This window comes from Cryptomeria japonica, chromosome 8 (assembly GCF_030272615.1).
Source record: "Cryptomeria japonica chromosome 8, Sugi_1.0, whole genome shotgun sequence".
Taxonomy (NCBI): domain Eukaryota; kingdom Viridiplantae; phylum Streptophyta; class Pinopsida; order Cupressales; family Cupressaceae; genus Cryptomeria; species Cryptomeria japonica.
The window spans coordinates 36892670-36914479 of record NC_081412.1 but is presented as its reverse complement, the minus strand read 5'-3'; the positions used below and the strand labels follow the sequence as shown (position 1 = coordinate 36914479).

Here is a 21810-nt window from a genome sequence, read left to right as displayed (position 1 = left end):
AATAAACAGGAATATAAAATTCCCTTGGAAAAGGGGGGAGAAATTTGAATTTCAAACTTGAGGAATTAAAAATTCGAAAATAAGGATGCATCGAGGGATTCAAAGAAATTTGAATTTCTTTGAGAGGCTCAATGTTGATGTGACATGAGTGGGAATTAAAAATTGAGGGATAATGATAATCATGATTATGAGAGATTCTAGAAGAATTAATTAGGCTAAGTGGGATTAGGAAAAGAAATTTGTAGGAATCACATGACTAGGTTAATTAATTAAAATTAATTAACTGAGTGAGTTTAGAGGAAATGATTATTGAGAGGACTTTAGAAGAATAGGGGAATGTTTAATTTATTTGATAAATTAATTATTGGACTATAGTGACAGGATTAATTATATTAGATTTAATTGATTCTAAGAGGAATAAGGATAACACAATTGAGTTAATTAATTATGTTGATAGGCTTAAATTAATTAAATATTAATTTTAGGTGTCTACAACATTTATGAAGAACATTTTGTTTATATTAATGTCATTTATGATCAGATACTAATCATTGTCTTATATGCGGATGACATTTTGTTTATTAGTAACAACAAGGTGATGATTAGAGAACTCAAGGCTCAACTTTCTAGTACATTTGATATGAAAGAGTTGGGGGTTGCATAGTTTATCCTTGGGATGAAGATCAAAGAAGATTGGGTTCAAAGCAGGCTTTGGTTAAGCTAGAGTAAGTATGTTGATACTATTTTGTAGAGGTTTACTATGCATGACTGTAAGCCAATTAATATTCCATTTCTAGTTGATATTAAGTTGAGTTTGGAAATGCGTCCAATTTTTTATGATGTTTATGAGAATAATTCTAAGGTTCCTTTATGCTAGTGTCTTTGAAAGTTTAATTTATGAAATGACTTCCATTAGACCAAATATAGACCAAGGAGTCAGAGTTTTGAGCACATTTATGTCTAATCCTGGTAAAGATAATTGGACTTTTGTTAAGTGGGTGTTTAGATATTTGCAAGGTACCCGTAATTACTGTTTGACTTATCATGATACTGATGATATGGTTAAGTCATTGGACATACAAGTATTTTTTGATGCAAATTGGGTAGGAGACTTGGATAGTCGAAGATCCACTATTGGCTATGCATCTACTTTGTTTGGAGGAGTAGTGAGTTGGATGAGTAAGAGCAAGCCCATGGTTGCTTTGTCCACCATCGAAGAAGAGAATATGGATGCCACTCATGCCTCTAAGGAGTCAATATGCTTAAAATACTTGGTATAGGCATTGGCTTTGATTGTAGGATGGTGAGGATCAAATGTGACAGTTGGAGTGATGTATCATGCTCGTACTAAGCATGTTGATGTTCATTATTACTTTATGTGAGAAATAGTTGAGAATGGTAAGGTATTGATATAAAAAATTTATACTTTAGATAATGTAGATTCTATTATGAAGCTAGTGACCACGAAAAAGTTCTTTTGGTGCAGGAAGGCACGTGCCTTGATCAATGTACTTGATTTTATTTTTATGTATCTCTTGAATATGATTTCAATGTTTAATTTTAAGTGGGAGAATGTTTGGATAACGTGACATTAAAATTGCAATCTTAAGCCATTCATATATCTCCATGTTTCTTGGAAATTGTTCTCTAGGGCATGTGAGAAAAATATTAAATATATGAACTTTATGGCTATTTGTAATTGCATTTTCAAGAGGTGAACATGAAGAGGTGATAAAGATAAATCAAATTGGACAAAATACACTCTTTCCCATGTCCATATTAAGGAATGAGGGGTCATGATTTATAAGGAGACCAAGTTTGGAAAGAGAAAAGGTGTCTGTTTGGGGATCCAAATAGTCATCAAAAGTTACAAAGAACTCAAAATGTCTAAAGACTAAGTAGCTTTTGGTTTGGCAGGCCCAAGATGAGTCACTTGAAGAGTTATTTATTATTTTATTATGTCTATTAGCTATTTTTTCTCTAAGGTGTGGGTTTTTGCAAGTAGTTTTGGCCCCTTGTTTTGGGAAAACAACATTGGTTTTTCCTCTCCCATTTGGTTATAAATTGGAGCTAAGGCATAATTGTTTAATCATCAGTTGATCATATTTTCTTCAAGGTTTCCAAGTAGTTCCTGGATCATTTGGAGAAGTGACGTTAAGTGTATTATTGTTGTAGTCTATCTTTTGAAGATTAATAATATACTCACCCTTGTTCTCTAGTGGAGTTCATTCCCTGAAAGGGTTTCTCCACGTAAATATGGTGTCTCTTTTGGTATGGTTTAAATTGTATTTATGTTGAATGGTGCAATCACATTTTCATTTTATATTTGATAATCTTTTTCGATTTGTAATCACATAAGAAAGTTAATATTACAAGATTTCTTCACCTTGTTTCTCAACATACCAGGCTATTGAATTCAACACATAACATTCAATGGTTCATATCTCCAAGAACGATACAGACTTACCCTCATTCCACACCATCATTTCTCTTGAAGATTTACAAGGCCACAAGCCTTGCAATTGTATCACATTCAAGGTAACATAGGTACGAGTTTCAATAACATATCGACAAGGTCTACACAATATCATGTGTATAGACAAGACAATTTATAACCTTGTTTAACATGTTATGAAAATTGAGAATACTTATTCAAATATTTCATATTCTTCATAAAAAAGACTCATTTGAGCATTATTTCAAGCCCTTCATGTGCCTAACCATTTCAACAATATTCATAGATCTTCATGCCCAAAGTAATCACAAAAAATTATAATGCAACTCGTACTAAACATAAACCCACAATAAAAACATACATGTAATGTGAGCCTAATCAAACATTAAACATAGTGGTTTATAATACAAACTCCTTCGATGATTAAACATTGGTTTATAATGTAAACCCAATCGAAAATTAGAACTGTGATTTATAATGCAAGCCCAACCAAACAATAACACAATGGTTTATGATGAAAACCCATTTAAACAATAGACAAGATGGTTCATTATGTGAGCCCCATTCAAACAATATTCATATACCTGTATAGTGCAACTCATCTAGTCAATACTTTCACAAGACACATTACATAGGTTTCTAAACAAGGTAACACACAAACCTATTAGGTCTTTTACATTGTAGAAACTTATGCATGCATGGAAGAATTGCTCGACCAAATGGTTTAAATAGCTTGATGGAGTGTACCCAATCCTAATTCCAGTCTTGAAAATTAATAAAATAATAGACAAGATCGATAAGGTTTGACTATACTCAATGCATGAATTTCTTTGAAGCCTGAAAACACCAATTAACTTACAACAATGTTAAAAAGCCATAACAACATAATCACCCAAAACCAAGAAATTTCTACAATTATTGAAGAAATATGTTCCATTATCTTGTAAAAGAGGCCGTTGAATTCAAATTACATACCAATTCCTTAGCCCAACACCAAAAAAAATACCTATGCAAAAGTGATGTCTCCTCGTTCTCCTCTCATCATATCCCTTTGAAACCCTTGATTTTCCTTCACCTTGATTACATGGAGACCACTACTTCTTCTAGTCACAACACCCATTCAAAGATGCACAAAAGTAGAAACCTAAATGACACCACCTTCTATTGTCAATCCTATGCATTAGTTCATCTTAGCCAATTCTCTATAACATCACTAATATTGATTAATTAATTGGTCGCACCATGTCATGACATTCCATTCACTAATTAGTTATCCTTACATAAGGCTTCACGTATTCATAATTAATTAATTATAGAATCTCGACAATTGATTAATGATCTTCATATTCTATTTTTAAAAGTCAACTTCTTCTATTCATGCAAATTCATAAATTACAGCTTATACATGCATATTCCCAAATGAAATAAATCAAATAACTTTAAACTCGTGCAAAATTGTAACTCAAGATTACTAAATGAAGTAAATTGATCTCAAACCTATAGATTCACCTCCTTTTTTAATCAATCATATGTAAAAATGCATAGAAATATGCTACATAAATCTTACATGAACATTTAAGCATCCACACTCCACAACATAGTCAAACCAACTTTAAATGCTCTATTTGAAGTTTGTTTGGTTTTAAAATAAATAGGTTTTAATGGTTTGTACTTTATTTTTTAATTTAATTTTGTTTTAATTCTATGCTTCACACTTTGAAACAAAATCTTATTACAAAATAACTTATAAATTAAATTGCTAACTAATTTCTTGCATTATTAAAATTCAGAACTAGAAGAACGACATCTAGGCAGTTTTAGAGCTTATATCTTGTAAAAAAATATGCAAGGTTTCTTTGCAAGTGACACGATGCCCAGAGAGCAATAAATCTTAGAAATGCATACAAAAAAGATAAATATCCTGCTACAATATTGAAAAGCTCTATAACTTGAAAATTAGTGACAAGAAAAATATAGATCAAGCCAAACTAGTCTCTCTCCATCTTGCCCTCTCAAAACATCAAACTCATTCAACCATTTTTCATTCTAGCTTCTTTTCTCCTTAAACTAGTAAATTAAACTTTTATATATTTTAACTACTAAAATCGAGTTCATAAATATATAATGTCTCTTCCAAAAACAAAAACAATATATGAAGCAACATTAAAATCTTGGCTGAGATTTCTTGGCACAGAGCTGTTTTCTGCTGAACTCTGATACTGAGCTGTTTGTTACTCATGGAATTGTATGTGTTGTTTATTGCTGTTATATCCTGTATTGCTGAAATGGCAGCATTGCTGCATTGATTCTGTATATGCAAAAAAATGTATTGAAAGTCATGTAACAATAAAGCTCTGTTGACATGGCCTCTTGGCCTAGCGTTCTGGGGGTGTTTGGATACCTTTCTCTTGGCTACTCTGCTGGCCTGGGATGACAGACTCTGCATTACACAAGATCTAAGATATTAGACTCTTACTGATGCTCTGTTTTGCAGCTAAGGGTATTAGTTTGTATTTTGGTTGGGTGGTTGGACTGTTTTGATGCTTTACAGCATTGTAGCTGTTCCCCGTTTGTTTCTCTGTTCTTCTCTGTAATTCTTTCTTCGTTTTTCCAATTTGAAAAAACATTAAAATCTCTTAACTATGAGACAAAATATACATGTAATATTTATAAATTTATGTACATGATCAGATATTTGTGATTCAAATTTCAATTTCAAATGGCAGACCTCACATAGGCACAAGATAATAAAACCAGTCCAGACAAGGACCAGACAAAAATGACAACGGTTGAACAAGAAACCATTAAGAGATGCTTTCCTCATTATCTCCAAGCATTGGATTGATCGGAAACCCTTCTATCACATTTTCTTTTGGCCAAATATCTTTTCATTTCCTTCCAGCATTCATTTGCTTTTCTCCAATCTCTATCCCTCCTTGAGCTTTTCGTTCCAGATTTCCCCAATAAAAAGTAGAGTGTCATGAAACATATCTCCATGGTATCATAAACCAGGGCTTCCACAAACATCCCATCAGTATAAATAGGCATTGCAAACATATTATTCTATGAAGTCAACAGCACGGTCTAGATCTTCAAATTCTGAATAAAACTCATTTTTGGAAACTGAATATAAAACCCGGTCCCTTCCTTATGATTGCAAGCCTAAAATCTGTGCTTCTTGTTAGTTTATAAATTGTTTCCTTTAACATCACCAATAATCTCCGCAAGAACATTGTCCTCCTTTGAAATGATGGAATCGGTTTGCATCTCTCACAACAATTTGTCTTTCAACAATCTTGGAGATAAACTTGGTTGCCGTATGACAGTCAACACAGACCCGAAGGTTCTTGACAACTCTAATAGTTGTTCCGGCGGCTGTGTTTAACAATCCAAATGCAATTGCCAGCTTCTCACTATGGTGGCATAGGAATAATTCTTTTTCCTCCTCTTCCACATCATTCAGTACATGTCTTGAGTCCAGAAAATAACCCGCTGCTTTCATCTCCCAAGACAATTTCTCCAATATACTATAAATTTCCTGTGTCTGTGGATGTGATCTGTCGCCGATGGTAAAAGCATGTACCATTTTATGGTCTTCAATCCAGCTACATCCAGGTATCTTCTTAATTCCTCTATCTTCCATCACTCTCCTTACCATTTGAACTTCATCCCGCCTGCCAACTTCCGCATACATGTTTGACAGAAGAACATAAGTCTCAGCATTTTCAGGATCCAGCTCAAAAAGTATATTTGCTGTAAATACTCCTAATCTTGTATTCTTATGTCTTCTACAGACCCCAAGCAAACATGTCCACACACCCACCACAGGTTTGGATGGCATTTTGATAATAAAGTTTAAAGATTCCTCAAGATAGCCAGCACGGGCAAGAAGGTCAACCATGCACACATAATGATCCATTGTAGGCGTAATGCAATACAAGTCACTCATGCTGTTGAAGTATTTACAACCCTCACTCACCAAACCTGCATTGCTGCATGCTATTAGAACGCAAGCGAAGCTTATATGATCAGTGTATGTGCCAGAGAGCTTCATCAATTCAAAGAGTTTGAGAGCATCATCGCAAAAGCCATTTTGTGCATACCCTGCGATCATGGCAGTCCATGAGATCAAATTTCTTTGAGGAATTTTGTCAAACAGTTTACGTGCCATGTGTATGCTTCCGCATTTTGCATACATGTCTACCAGGGCACTTGCAACTACAATATTTGACAATAATCCATTTTCAATTACGCTTTGATGGATGTCCATACCTTGTTGTAACGCTCCCAGTTTGGCACAGGCTGGGAGGATGCTGATAAATGTTACAGAGACTGGCTTTACACCTGCTAATTGCATTTGCTTAAAAGTTTCGAGTGACTTTTCTACAAAACCATTTTGTGTATATCCCGTAATCATCGTAGTCCATGAAAACACGTCTTTTTGAGGCATTTCTTCGAAAAGCTTTATAGCCTCGTCAATAACACCATTTTGTGCATACCCTGCTATCATTGTAGTCCACGAGATCAAATTTCTTTGAGGCATTTTTTCAAACAGCTTACGTGCCATTTGTATATATCCACATTTTGCATACATGTCTACGAGGGCATTTGCTAGTACATCTGACAAAATTCCGCTTTCTATTATACTCTGATGAATCTTCACACCCTGTTCCAGAGCTCTTAGTTTCGCACAGGCAGGAAGTACGCTGGAAAAGGTGAACAAATTGGGTTGGACACCTGTTTGTTTCATTTGCTGAAACATCGTTAATGCCTCGTGAGGAAATCCATCTCTTCTGTAACCTCTGATTAAAATATTCCATGAGAAAGCGTCTCGTTCAATCATTTGGTCAAACACTTGGCGTGCATCAAGTAAACTTCCGCACTTAATATACATGCTGATGAGTTTATTTTGGAAAAATGCGGTTGCAAAGTATGCAAATCCCCTGTGAGAGATGTAGGAGTGGATTTGCTTACCCTCCGAAAGTGATTTCTTGGAAACGCAAGCCTGCAATAGTTCAAGATATGTACAAGATTCTACGTGCGGGTTATGTGCAGTAAGGAGAATGCGAAACGCCTCCTTCAACCGACCCTCTCTACATAATGCTGTGAGATTGAGATTGAGATTGGTTGTGGATGGCATTGGCATTTTCTGGTTATACTCGAAGCACTGGAAATGTGCATTGTTATTCAATCTATTCCTGACACAACGACAATGCAGAACTCCACTCGCAACTCAGGACAATAACCCAGTTGATTTGTCTCTTTTTTCATTCAAGATTTGGAGATACTACCTTACGTCAGCCTCATGGAATTGACCATAAGTTTGCAAATTACAAGATTTAATTTTTTTTGTTTTGGTGATGCATATGTATTATATTTTTAAATCAATCAAATTTTTCTTATTTTGATTTTAATTTTCCAAAAAATCAAAATGTAGTATAGAGAACCATCAAGGAACTCTAAATGCGTCCTTTAGGATCTATTCATTGATTTTAGCTAAACCATTTTTAGTTTATGCTAATGTAAATTAGGGATTTTGTTTTAAAATATAATTTTCGTGAAATGTTTTGAATTTTCATATCATTTTAATTTTAAAATAGTATAGATATCATTTATGGGGTTTGTTGGTACTTTTTTTTGGGAGTAATTCTAGTTTTAGGGTTCTTATCAATATATATAATAAGGTGATCAAACTTTGTTCTCACGAGAAAGAAACCTAATTATATGCTCAAACTTATGATTGAAAAAGGTCAACGAACAAGAGGTTGGCAAATCTCTTTTACACTTTGAGCTTTACCAAGCTCAAGAGGGTATTCTCAAATATATTTAAAACACTAATATAGATAAGAGGACTAAAATGAACTCATTTACAAAGATAACTCTGAAACTAGCTTTCATCTAGCATTTCTTTATCTAGGATTTCTTAGACATACAAATCACAAATCTCTTACTTAAGGTTTTTGAGTTAATCGATGCAACATAAGAAGAAAAATTGGCCAATAACCCCTATATGCATATTCTTAATGGTTCCTTATAACATCATTAATCCAAAAATATAACATTATATAATCCTCTAATAATTTTTATCAGCAACAAATTTTCACATGAGTTTCACAAAGATTTATAACAATCAACTATGAATAATGGTAGGGTATCTAGACTAACCACCTTGTCAACGCCATAGGAGCCTATCAAGCCCTCTTGACTGCCAAACAGATGAATTGTACTAAGTTATGGCGTGAAAGGGACTCAAAAAATATTATCCAATGTCTTAAAAAAGAAGTTAATCTCTCTTGGAATATTGCTAATTGGATAAAATTATCTCATTCAATTATCATAAAATGAGGGTGAGAGGGAGAGAGGGAGAGAGGAAGAGACAAAGATAGATAGGAGAGAGAGAGAGAGAGAGAGAGAGAGAGAGAGAGAGAGAGAGAGAGAGGGGGGTCATATGGGGTCCTAAGGGGCCTTGCATGTGTTAGAATACCATATGACCCCTTAGGACACCACATGACCCATTAAGACATCATATTTCCCTAAGGGGTCATATGGTGTCATAAGGGGTCATGTTGTCTACTAGGATGCTAAAAGAGGTCATATGGTGTCATTAGGGGTCATATGACCCCTAATGAAACCACATGACCTCTCAAGACACCATATGAGCCCTTAAGACAATATGATGTCCTATTGGGTCATATGGGGTCGTTAGGGGTCATATGGTGTCCTAAGCTTGGGTGATATGGTGTCATTAGGGTTCATATGTGGTCCTAAGGGGCCACACATGTGTTAGAACACCATATGAACCCTTAGGACACCACATGATCCATTAGGACATCATATTGTCCTAAGGGGTCATGTTGTGTACTATGAATATAGAGAACGATGGAGAGAGGGAGATAGATATAGAACAAGGGGGAAATGGAAAGCGAGGAAGAGAGATAGAGAAAGAGGGAGAGAGGGAGAGAGAGAGGTAGAGAGATTAAGAAAGAGGAAGAGAGGGAGAGAGATTGAGAAACAGGGAGAGAGGGAGAGAGAGGGGGGTGGAGGGAAGGAGAGTGAGATAGAGAAAAAAAGGAGAGAGGGATAGAGAAAGAGGGAGATCTAGAGAATGAGGGAGAGAGGGAGAAAGGGAAGCGAGGAAGATAGATAGAGAAAGAGGGATAGGAGGAGGAGAGAGAGAGAGAGAGAGAGAGAGAGAGAGAGAGAGAGAGAGAGAGAGAGAGGAGGAAATGGAGAAAGAGGGAGAGAAGGAGGTAGAGAACAAGGGAGAGAGATAAAGAGGGAGAGCGAGGAAGAGAGATAGAAAAAGAGGGAGAGGAGGAGAGAGAAAGAGGGAGAGGATATAGAGAATGAGAGAGAGAGGGAGATAGATAGAGAAAGAAGGAGAGAGGGAGAGATAGAAAGTGGGAGAGAGAGGAAGAGAGAAAGAAAGACCGAGGGAGATAGAAAATGAGGGAGAGAGAGAGGGAGAGAGGGAGATAGATTGAGAAAGAGGGAGAGAGATCTCCCTATGTGTATGTGTGTGTATCTCTCTCTCTCCATCAACCTCCCTTCCTCCTCTTTCTCCATCTCTCTCTCCATCAACCTCCCTTCCACCCCCCTCTCTCTCTCTCTATTTGTGTGTGTATCTCTCTCTATCAAACTCCCTTCACCCTCTTTCTCCATCTCTCTCCCTCACTTTCCCTCTCTCCCTCTTTCTCTATTTCTCTCCCTCTATCCCTCTCTCTCTCTCAACCTCCCTTCCCCCTCTTTCTCTATCTCTTTCCCTCTTTCTCTGTGTAGATATATGAATATATGTATGTGTACTTATATCAAATTATGTGTACTTATATGAATATATTCTATGTTAACATATGTGAATTTTAAAGAACATAACTCGTACACATTATTATGGAAATAAAACTGCTTACGAGTTATTATTATTTATAAAAACTCGTATGTGTTTTGCCGTGTACTTAGCCTTGGATAACAATGTTGAGGCTTGGGTGCCTTATTTCCCTCCTTTTTATGTGTTTTCTTCCTCCAATTTGGTTTCTCAACTTCATCGCCATTAGGTTTACTCGTTATCAAATGGGTATTTGTAAAATTTGCCACCATAATTTTCATCCATCTTCTGAGCTTTCTAGCCATATAATTTCCTTAAAATTTGGACAATGTTAACATATTAATCTTGAATTTCTTTTACCAGTGTCTCCAGAATTCTCAAAGATAGACGTGTACCATTTTTTTAATAAATTTTGAAGTACTTGTCCAAATTTGAAAAAATAAATATATTATTGTTCTACACTTCATTCTTTATACTTAAAAAAAATGAATTTTTGATTAGTTTCATGCAAGTTATGTGACGTGCACGAACAGGTACTTGTTTTTCAAGATGCGTTGACTTTGAAAATCATAAAAAAAAAATACTACACAAAAAATTACAAAAAAATACACAAATTCTAGTGCTCTCTCTTAACTATCTTTCTACTAAAGGGTTTTTAAAAATATTAAATGCAACTATAACTTTTTTGATGCGCACATCAGACACTATGTTATGATTTGCTGAAAAAAATAGGAACACTTTTGTGTGCGTGCGAGATTTGACCCACTTAATCTTATCCAATTTTAAAAACCTTTAGTATTTTGGAAATTAGTTTCAGAGTACTACAATCTTTGTTTTTTGGGTATCTTCAAATTTTGAGTGGATGAATGTCAAATTGCTCCTCTAAGTTCAGGTTTAGCTAATCTTAGAAAAAAAGGTGTTCACTTATACCCCTTTTTGTTCACCGTCTTGGTGCACTTACCCTTCTAGGCTTAAAAGTATTAAACACTCATAATTGACTATTATTTTCTAGACTTAAAATGTCGCTGAGTGTGTAGTTTAAGACTAACCCTTGACACGAGGATGTGACAAAAAAGTTAACACACTATATAAATTAATATATTTTTCTCTTGTCGTATACTCAATATCTAAAAAAGTTAACACAATATAACCACTTGATTGGTTGATGGATTGCTCAGGTCAATTCTGCTTCATAGCCGCTACAGAAATTTGCATACAGTGCATGGGCATCCATTCTTTTACTTAAGACAAAAGCTTTCCTTATGCATATTTTATATTCTCTCACACTTTAAAGCCACCGATTTCTGTAATATACTCTCTTAATTCAAATGGAGGTCGTTGTCATTTATATCCTTTAAAACCCATTAAAAAAAATCCTTTCCTTCGCTTACAAAAAACGAATGAAGTTGGAGAAAGAATCCTTTTCTTTTTCTTTCTTTTTTTTCTTTAAATCATGGAAAGCACAGTCCCCCTGCGCATTGTTAGCCGTTGAAGCACTGAATTCCTTGTTTTCAACATATACGCTCCCTCTCCATCTATTCTTTGCTTATACTTTCCATTCTTGATTTACTTGATTTTTCATCAGTCATCAAAGCATCAGTTTTCTGTTAATGGCTTCCACTTCAGCATTTGGTCAAGGAGAACAAAAACGCAATCCATTTTTGGCACTTGAACCTCCCAACGAAAAGATAAAATCCTCAGTTACTCCAAAACGGTATGATGTATTCATCAACCATCGAGGCCCAGACGTCAAAACAACTCTGGCTCGACAGCTCTACGATTCTCTACAGCAAGCTGGGATCCAAGGTTATCTAGATGATCCAGAGACTGAACTAGGAGATTATTTTCCTTCTGCCATAAAGAATGCCATATCCTCTGCCACAGTGCACATAGCCATCTTATCGCCACGATATGCAGAGTCTGCTTGGTGCTTAGCTGAGTTGGTTTTAATGTTTCAAACCAGGGCTAGAATCATTCCCCTGTTTTACCATGTTCAGCCTTCAGACTTCCGCTACATCAAAAATGGAGTTGCAGATGCATTTTCCAAACATGAAGAGAAGGGCAGATATCCTCGTCATGACATTCAACAGTGGAAAGAATGCCTGCAGAACGTTTCAGGGATCAAGGGCTACGAACTCAATGGGCAGAATGAGTAAGACATTATCATGTGCTTTCCGTCCATATGTTTTTCTATAGTTTGTTAAATTTTCTTTCCTAGAAAACTACTTTATGGAGTTTGAAAATCGTTTTGTATTTATTATTTAAGCTTTTATATCTGAAGAGGTTTTTTGGCCTTTTGGCCACTTAGCAATGGCTCTGAACTGGTTTAAAGGGATTGTTTGTGGTGTTGTTTCTAAATTCCTGCCCTTGTTTTGGCGAGTAGACACCAAAGATATTTGCGTCCTTATAGTTCGATTTCAAAACATTACCTTGATTTTCTTACTTTGAGCAGGGTTATTTCTGTCTTTAAGTTCTACTTCTATCTTGAGCACGACTTTGATAGCTTGCACTAGAACGAATTCAATTGCTTCCATTCAGATCTGAAGAGATTGATTTTGGGTTTTATTTTCTTAGTTGGGGTGGAGATTTTCTGCCTTTTAGCATTGGAATTGCTGTCTTTGGGCAAGGAGTAGCTTTAGGCATTTACCTTATGCATCCCATATCTCCCTCTACATGGCATTATAGCCTGAGGCTTGAGCCACCCTTGTTGGCCAACTTCCCATCCTTTTCTGATTCTTCACTCTTGCACAGGGATTTCTGGTTGAAAGTTTCCTACATTTTCTGAAGATTAATTGGAAATAACTCGGATTACAGGCAGTCCACTTTCGAAATTACCTTTGGTTCTGTTGTGGCAACTGACAAATATACCACTTGTTCTCTTCTTTTTAATCGTACAAGTCTTTTCATATATGTGCTTCTTGCTATGCATTGCTTTCTAGGCTCCGGCATCTTATGCTGTTTTGTACTCCGGCCTCTAGGGTTTTTTTTTGGTTCAATAAAAGTTTTTAATTTTATAAATTAAAAAATAACCTCAATTACTTACACCCTCATTTTAATTACATTTTTATTCTTTTCCTCTTTTCAGCGATCCGAACAAGCTGTGTGATGACGTTGTGTACGCTGTGATTAAGGAGAAGCAAAAGAGAAAAAATCCTTTTCAAGTTGCAAAATATGAGGTGGGACTTGATGAGATTGTGAAAGATTTCCACAGCCATTGTCAAAGAAATGGGCAGATGAGAGATAAAATAATTGGCATCTTTGGAATGGGAGGGTCTGGCAAGACCACTCTCGCCAAATATTTGTTCAATCACAAACATTCAAAATTTAGTGGATCAACTATTCTGTTTGATGTGCGGGAAAATGATGTCAAAGATGAACTGACTTCATTGCAAGGTAAACTTCTCCATGATTTGTTCCATGAAAATCATCATAAATTTCTAAGCATAGAAGATGGAATCGCTGCTATCAAGGATAACCTTGAAAAGAGTCCAGAATCAAAGTTCCTTGTAGTTATAGATGATGTTGATCATCAGAAGCAGTTAGATGCCCTGTTATCCATAGATTCTCTCAATCAGAACAGTTTGATTATTGTCACAACTCGTGACGAGAGGCTTCTTATACAAGCTGGAGTTAGAGTCCGTTATAAGATGAAAGCAATGAATGCAGAGCATAGCAGAGAGCTCTTCTGCTGGCATGCGTTTCATAGACAATCTTGTAAAAGCGGATTTGAGAATATGGTGGACAGCTTTGTCCAAGAGTGCAGAGGTTTACCTCTTGCTCTTCAAGTTATGGGCGGGCATGTTTTTGGTAGTGACAAGGCTTATTGGAGCATACAATTAGATGTTGTTAAGGAGGCAAAACTACACAGAGACATAAAACACACGCTTAAAATAAGCTATGATGCTCTAGAAGAGGATGAAAAGCAGATCTTTATGGATATAGCGTGCTTTTTCATAGGAAAAAAGGTAAGCCAGGCCATCAGTATATGGAAGGCTTCGGGCTGGAGAGCCGAATATGGACTTCAGACCCTCAAAGACAAGTGCCTTGTTGAAGAGCAATTTTGTCTTGATTTGGGAAATACCTATCAAAAATATGCATTTGAGCCAGCATTTGTATTGGTAATGCATGACCACCTCCAAGACTTGGGAAGAGAAATGGCAGATAATGAAATGACTCATCCTCGTCGGCTGTGGCGTCCTGAAGATCTTGTATGTTTCTTCTGTGGCCTTGAATTCATTCTCCTAGTTGGATCTGGTTTATTTTCTGTAAGCTGATAGAACATTTACGATTATCCTAGAATGAACATTTTCTAACTATAAAGAAATTTTGATTTTAGGTTGGAATCCAGAACATCAAGGGATTGCAAAACATCCTAACGGAGCCCGTAGCAATAAGTTTCAGATGTTCCAGTCATATTGAGGAATCTGGTCTTTATATGGCATATTTTCTAGAGAGTTCAAAGACATCAACTAATTTACAATGGATTCAACTTCACTCTTATCATGGATATCATCCGTTTATTCCTGAATGGATTCCTCTACAAAATTTGCACACCTTAAGTCTTGAAGGAGTATCACCTGCGGGATTGTCGCAAAGGGAAGACCAGGTATATGCTTCCTGTTCGTCAAAAATCAAATTTTGTTAGCATCAGCAAATAGTTAATTTTTTCATGACTTGTTATCAATCAAAAACAACAATTTGAAACAAAGTGACTCTAAATTCCAGGTTCCACTCAAGTTTAAAGAGCTATATTGCAGCTTCCAGGAGACGTGTTTTTCAGACTCCAATCACGATATGTTTGTGAACGATTTAAATGAGCTGGTGAGTTCGCTTGGAAGGTTCAAGCATGTGAAAAGTCTGCGCTTAGAATTTGGATCTAAATTCTTAGAGTGGAATATTGAATGGAACTCCTTGCTAAAATCTGTAAGGGAACTTACCAATCTGAAAACTTTAGAGTTGACATCCTTTAAGATAGAAGGGGAAATTGTTTTAAGCAACAGGGGAGAGACAACTGATGATCGGTTCCATATGAGAAGCCTTGAAGCCATAGCTCTGTGTGGTGCATTGGAAACAACAAAGGTCTCAATTAGTGGACAGTTCTGTCCCACCCTTAAGTCTCTTAAGCTTTATTCTATGAAAGATCTAATTGAAGTGAATCTAACAGGGGTAACCACACTGGAATGTCTGGTGTTGTTGAAATGTAGAAGGTTGAGAAAAGTATTGGGTAATGATCTGTCAAAACTTGAAATGTTCCGCATAAAATTATGCTGGAATATGAGAGAGTTGCCAAATTTTGGGTGTTTCAGTTGTCTCAAGAGGATCTACATTAGCCGCTGTCGGAATCTGCAGGATATATCAGCTATTGAAACATTGAAGGGATTGAAGAGGATCTGGATTTCTTATTGTCCAGAGCTAAAGAGTGTAAAAGCTATTGAAAACTTGAAGGGATTGAAGAGAATCTGGATTCAGGAATGTACACAGCTGCGGGGTGTAATTTGTTGGAAAGAATTGAGGAGGTTGAAGAGAATCTTCATTGGGGATTGTCCAAGTCTGCAGAACATAAAAGGCATTGAATTTTTGATATGCCTGGAGAGCATTATCATTGCTAATTGTCTCAAACTGCAGAATATAAAGGGCATTGAAAAATTGAAAGGACTGAAGGAGATGATTATTGCAGATAGTCCTATTATGAGTTGCGTTAACAGGTTGCAGGTATTCAATGAAAACATGTATTCTTACTCATTAGTTGTCTATTATTTCCTTTACATTTAGTTGTTCTTTTGCGATTTTTTGGAACTTTTGCAAAACTATTTCTAAAGTTTCTGTTTCCTGTTTTTCATATATAATGTTGAAAATAATTTAGCGAGAGTACTGTGTTTTCAGAGATTGCCGTGGGAGCTTACAATCCTAGTGGGGAGATCGAAGATGCCTAATTTAATCGAAGATGAGGAAGGCGTCAGATTCAGATCACCCATGTCATATTTTAGCACAGATAAAATTGGCAACGCATTGTCTATGGCGGATGCTTTTTGTGAAACAGATTGGGAGGGAAATAGTAAGGAACAAGTAGAGGAGATGATCCATTCCTTTCATAAAACCCAACATTCTCTCACCACCTTCATCTTTTTCGCTTTGCTTTATGGGTCTCCTCACACAAGGAGCGATATTTGTAATGGGAGCAATATTATCCTTGATTCGTATTTTTGCCTAAGACATCTATCTCTCTGTTTTGAAAATACGTTGATATATTCCATGATATATACGTGCGTGGTTAATGAAGAAAGGCTCTCAAAATATGAGTCCTGGATGCCCAAATCCTGTAAAATAAGGAAGGCGTATTTAATAGGAGTGAAAGCAGGAGAAGAAAGGAAAACCCTCCACATAATGCAAAGCCTATCTGCTCAACTATACGTTGACAATAGTGAATATGCTCAAGAATTGCGGCATGGTATGCTTGTTAACAATAATGAGTTTTTGGACGATGATTTTGAGGACAGTGATAGTATTGATTATGATGATCTGGTTGACTATGTTGATGACGAGGAAGAATATGATGATGGTGATTACAATGATAATGTGAGCGAATTCTAATTGAAAATACTGTAAAAGATAATGTAAGTGATTTTTGAGGCCCATTCTTAGTCATGTAAATTTTTTATTTGAAGTAGAATTTCATGTTCTTTAGTGGCTTCTTAATTTGATGCATATTGATTTGAAAACTTTAATTTTTCAAGTGATTTTTCTAGCTAAAATGGTTTTTGGATCATCAATTATTTATAATTTTCATAAATGAGTTTTTTTTAAGTGATATTTTTTTTTTTAAATGTCATTATTTTAGTTGTACATAGTTTGTAGATTATTCATTTCTATTTCATAATCTTAAAATATTTCTAATACTTTGGCTACTTTTGTCCCCTATAAAAATGAATTAAATCTAGAATATTACATTCCAATGGTACTAACATAAACAACTAAACATTATACATGTTGGAGAGTTCTTGAGCAACTAAAGTGCTAAAATTGATTAATTTAGGGGGTTTCTAATGTTTGTGTCCTAAAATTATAAAGTATAAATCTAATGTACTAGTCTTAGGGAGATTATACATAGGAAATGTGTAACAATGAACTAAAGATAAAGTTTCATTTTGGGGGGTTTAACCATATATTTTTTAGCCTAAATATAGAGACTATTTGTTCGAGAAGTAAGGTATGCCATATCATTTCATTTTTTAGGCTCTATTAGCCTATCCCCTTGAACTTTATCATAAACCAAGTGGTTGTGAATAGAGCTGTGCATGGTTTAAGAATTATATGGTTAGTGACAAGTGTTTTCTCTAAGGATGTTATTGTTGGCCATTTGGTGGAATTGATTATGTGTTACATTGGTGTTTTGTCATTGATGCCAACACTAGATGCTTGGATGCTTTATCGACACCCTTCTGGTCCCGGTAGGTTGAGTGGTTTCTAGTTAACTTGGATCCTACATGATCCAATAGGCTCTGGTATAGTCTGGTGATGGAATTAGCTTGTTCATGATACTCATGCTCATATTTGGTTAGTTGGTTTTGGTCTGGTGATCGGATGCTATCCTGTTCACTTAGAAGCTTGGTTTCTGGTTCCCGCAAGGGTTTCACTGACAGAGCTTTTGGTGGGGATATTTGATGAATTAAATAAGTGGTGTTGGTGTTGCTTCTGATGGAGTTTCAGGATGCTGTTGGTGATCATGTTCGAGACTTGGTGGATGGAGATCATTGCTGAAGCGTTTTGACCTATACTGGGTCCTGGTTGATCTAGGTTATGGACCGACTTTAATATAAAGTGTGGATAAGACCTATTGATGTATTTCTTGGATGTCTTATGTGTTGATATTATTTGTTTGGTCTAAGGACAACATGTTTTATAATTATGTAATTGGTTTATTATCTGGTGGTCGACCTGATTGTTTATGGTCGAGGGTTTGTATATATAGATGTAAGATCTCACTGTAGATCATCATGGTTATTGTTAGAGGTCATGGTCAAGGAATGTAATGTGCGAATAATGTAATATCATTCAGGCATAGGAGTTGGTCAATCATTGGAGATCAAATTGGGTTCATGTAAGAGGATTTAGTCATCTGATATTGAGCTTAACCGGAACTGTACTTAGGCATAGGAGATGCTATCTTTTGCAGTTCAACACCTCCAAATTCTAGTCTGGATTTTTATGTAGTCAGTGAGGCTCCTTTTGTGATGAGCAGTGTGCTCTAGGTTGTTGGCCTTCTTGCAAGTGCAAGCCCCTTCATTGTAATTCACATTCACATACTTATTGCAGAAGTATTATTTGACTGTGGGTAGGCTTCCCACCATGGTTTTTGCCTTTACCAAGTTTTCCATGTACAAATCTTGGTGTTATGTGGATGGTATTTATTCTGTGATTATTGTTTATTCTTAATTGGTTTATCTGCCATTCCGATATTAATGTTTTGGATTCAGGTATTAAAGTTTAAATTGCTAATGGTTTTGGTAATCTGTGACAACTGATTTACCCCCCCCCCCCTCTCAATTGTCTTCCGGTTATTTGAATTGTCTAACAGTTATACATCATATTGAGTACACTAAGATCTTTTTTACTTCTTGGACCTTCATCTAATAACTATATGGAGATTATGATTCTTCATATAAATGCAATGTTTCCTAGGATTATCTTTTACATATGTATGACAGTTCTATTAATTCTCCTCCTCTTGATAGCCCATGTAAGGTTGAGGATATGTGGCTTTCTTATTTGAAAAACATTTTGACACCTCCTCACCTATTGATTTATCGAAGTTTAAATTTTTTTCTATAAGAGCTTCTATATATTCCTTGTAATATAGTTCTTCATGTCTACATGATCCACTTCAATGGGAGGTCTACCTACTAGAAATTTCACATATATTTATGGACTCTCACTTTTCGAATCTTAATAAGAGTATTCAAGACATTTTCCTCCTCTTTGACAATAGATCTCATCAAGTTACGTCATCTCCCATTCTAGATACTCCTGATCTTTTTTCCAAATCATGCTACTAACTTGACATATCTACATTCAAATTGGTCTAGGTTTCACACTAAAGTGGTCTATATTTAGAGTATCTTGTATTTTAAATTCATAGTTTTGCATCAAGATACATGAGAAATGTATAGAATAGTTACTATAAATTATTTGTTATAGAGGGACATACTCCAATATTCATCAAGTGATATTCTACATTTCTCTTCTATCTCCTCTTTGTAGTGACAAATGTGCCTTGTCTTGATGGGATTTCAAAACACTCACTTTTGGGAGGTCTACCTTGTCCTCCTTCACATTTTTGCCCTAGATGAACTTTTGTCCTATTACATTAGTAGAGGGGTACATTCTCTATGTAATTTGGAGTTATTTTAGATTGTACATGGGTATGTACATATGGTTATGTTGTCAGGAACCTTTTTTTTATGTCAAGTGCACTTAAGGAGGGTGGGTGTTAGTGTAATACTTTTATTACATTGGATATTTTTATCTTAAGCATGAATTTATAAATGTTAATTGAATGATCTCTCTTATTGAATAGCACCAAGAATGATCCAATGACTATAAAATAACCTCATCTAGGATAGGTATAGACAAATCCAATTGAATCGAAATATGGGTAAAGGAGATGTATAACTTCACACATATATCACCTTTACCCATATTTTGGTTCAATTGGATTTATCTATACCTCTCCAATCCGGGGTCATTTTGCAGTCATTGGATCATTCTTGGTGCTATTCAATAAGGGCATTAATTTTTTTTAGGCACTAAAATTCCATGGGGTATTTGGCTTCTTTTATCCCATGCCTTAAGGTCCCTAGATCTTACTCTTCATGGAAAGATTCCTCTTGTGGATATTTTATAGTTGATGTTTCAAATTTAGATTCAATGGTTTTGGAGCCTCATTTAGTTGGTAGGGAGGTGTGCCTCCACTTTAGGTTTTTGGCTTCTTCCCCTCTTTTGAAGGGTGGTATTGTTGTGATTCCTTCTACATGTTTAGTATCCACTAATTTTAAGTAATTACTAACATTTCACTAATTTATTAAATTAAAGGTCCTAAATCACATAATACATCAACAACAATAGAGATGATATTTAAAATAAAGTACACATGATCCTTTGAATGATTTGTAATAAGAAAATCACAAAATCAAGAAAGATTTCCTTCACTAAATATTCAATAGTTTGCTTCCTTTCCAAGAGTTTCTGCACTTAATAATGTTTTAAAACCTTAGATTTAAAAGTTACATTTATTTCTAAAAGATGTAGACCCCAAAATTAAATTTTACATTTTTCTATGAGGGTCTAAGAAAATAATTAAAACAAATTATGCTAAATAGTTAAGGAACATGATCCAATTTCAACTATCATAATTTGAAGTTAAACTATTCTCTAAACTTTATATGCTCATGTATTTTGTGACAAAATTCTTTCTACAATTTTATTTTTAAATTTATCAAAAAATATGTAAGCAACATCATGGTGACATATATTTTACAATTATATTTAACATATTTTATTAGTCTTTTAGGGGGCTTTATTATCATTGCTAACACCCTATTTATAGTTATTCTAGCATACCAAAGACAAAAATTTGAACTACTAATACCTTGTGACCGCATTGTTATTTGTCGAAGATTTTAATCAAAATTAGTAATGCATCATATGCAACACTATATGTCAAAGATAATTTCCATCACCAATCTAGTTAAGCACTTATTTCTTAAAGAACTAGATTAACTTTATTTTTTCATTTCTTCATGGACCTAATTGTGCATGTGCTCTCTTCACACACCGCTAGATTATCTTGCAAATCAAAACCATACAATTTATTTTTATTTTTATTTTTATCTAAAATAAGTTGGGTGCATATGCTCTTCTCTTGCATGGTTACATGATCTCGATAATTAAAACACACATTTTTTCCTTTCTTTAAGGGGATTTCCTTGGATTTCATCCCAAGGGGATAATATTGAAGAGATAAAACTCTAGAAAAGTATAAATAGTGGGGGTGAATACAAATACAGACCCCTTGGAAGTTAAAATTTTTCATTTAGGCAAACCCCCTTATAAGAAATTTATACCTCTTGGAAGTAAAGGAGAAGATTAGGTTACCCTCTCCTTCTAAAATTTTGACATATTTCACTTCTATTTTCATGAATTAGGCCTGATGTACCCTTGTAGTATATCGAGGATATACCCCTAGAATCCTTGTATATCCAATATTAAGATCATCGATCATCTCTTCTTATGTCAATATAAATAGTAAATGCAAAATAAATATAAACAATGCATGCCAAATTGATCCTAATGTTTAATTTTTTGTCTAGTCATTGATACTTTCTCTATAAAAGGTAATTCATTATGCTTTGAAAAGGGAGGAGAAATTGTTGGTTATCATTATGAAACTTTTTCAATAATTTTTTTTAGATTTCATGGTTTTTTTTTCATAGAGAAATTTATGTTATGATCACATGCATGATAATGTTTTTAATCT

At 35.1% G+C, this 21810-nt stretch overlaps 2 protein-coding genes across 2 annotated transcripts; one reads left to right on the top strand and one right to left on the bottom strand.

Annotated features, from left to right (window-relative positions):
• Positions 1 to 4454: 4454 nt before the first annotated feature.
• On the bottom strand, positions 4455 to 7734 carry LOC131064563 (pentatricopeptide repeat-containing protein At3g12770). The gene is made up of 2 exons (XM_057998739.2): positions 6728 to 7734; positions 4455 to 6559 (listed from the first exon to the last, which is right to left on the bottom strand). Exons 1-2 carry the CDS (start codon positions 7599 to 7601, stop codon positions 5664 to 5666), a joined length of 1770 nt encoding a protein of 589 aa, XP_057854722.2. The 5' UTR covers positions 7602 to 7734; the 3' UTR covers positions 4455 to 5663.
• Positions 7735 to 11687: 3953 nt separating this feature from the next.
• Positions 11688 to 16947, top strand: LOC131064564 (disease resistance protein Roq1). The gene is made up of 5 exons (XM_057998740.2): positions 11688 to 12429; positions 13363 to 14485; positions 14614 to 14883; positions 15003 to 15989; positions 16161 to 16947. Exons 1-5 carry the CDS (start codon positions 11888 to 11890, stop codon positions 16866 to 16868), a joined length of 3630 nt encoding a protein of 1209 aa, XP_057854723.2. The 5' UTR covers positions 11688 to 11887; the 3' UTR covers positions 16869 to 16947.
• Positions 16948 to 21810: the final 4863 nt, after the last annotated feature.

Bases quoted from the DNA above. Each gene is read 5' to 3' on its own strand.
- LOC131064563 (XM_057998739.2), bottom strand. From the start codon at position 7,601: ATGCCAATGCCATCCACAACCAATCTCAATCTCAATCTCACAGCATTA. The intron at 6,560-6,727 runs GTATGGACATCC...CCATGATCGCAG, and splicing joins ACTGGGAGCGTTACAACAAG to GGTATGCACAAAATGGCTTT.
- LOC131064564 (XM_057998740.2), top strand. From the start codon at position 11,888: ATGGCTTCCACTTCAGCATTTGGTCAAGGAGAACAAAAACGCAATCCA. The intron at 14,884-15,002 runs GTATATGCTTCC...TCTAAATTCCAG, and splicing joins TGTCGCAAAGGGAAGACCAG to GTTCCACTCAAGTTTAAAGA. The intron at 15,990-16,160 runs GTATTCAATGAA...CTGTGTTTTCAG, and splicing joins GTTGCGTTAACAGGTTGCAG to AGATTGCCGTGGGAGCTTAC.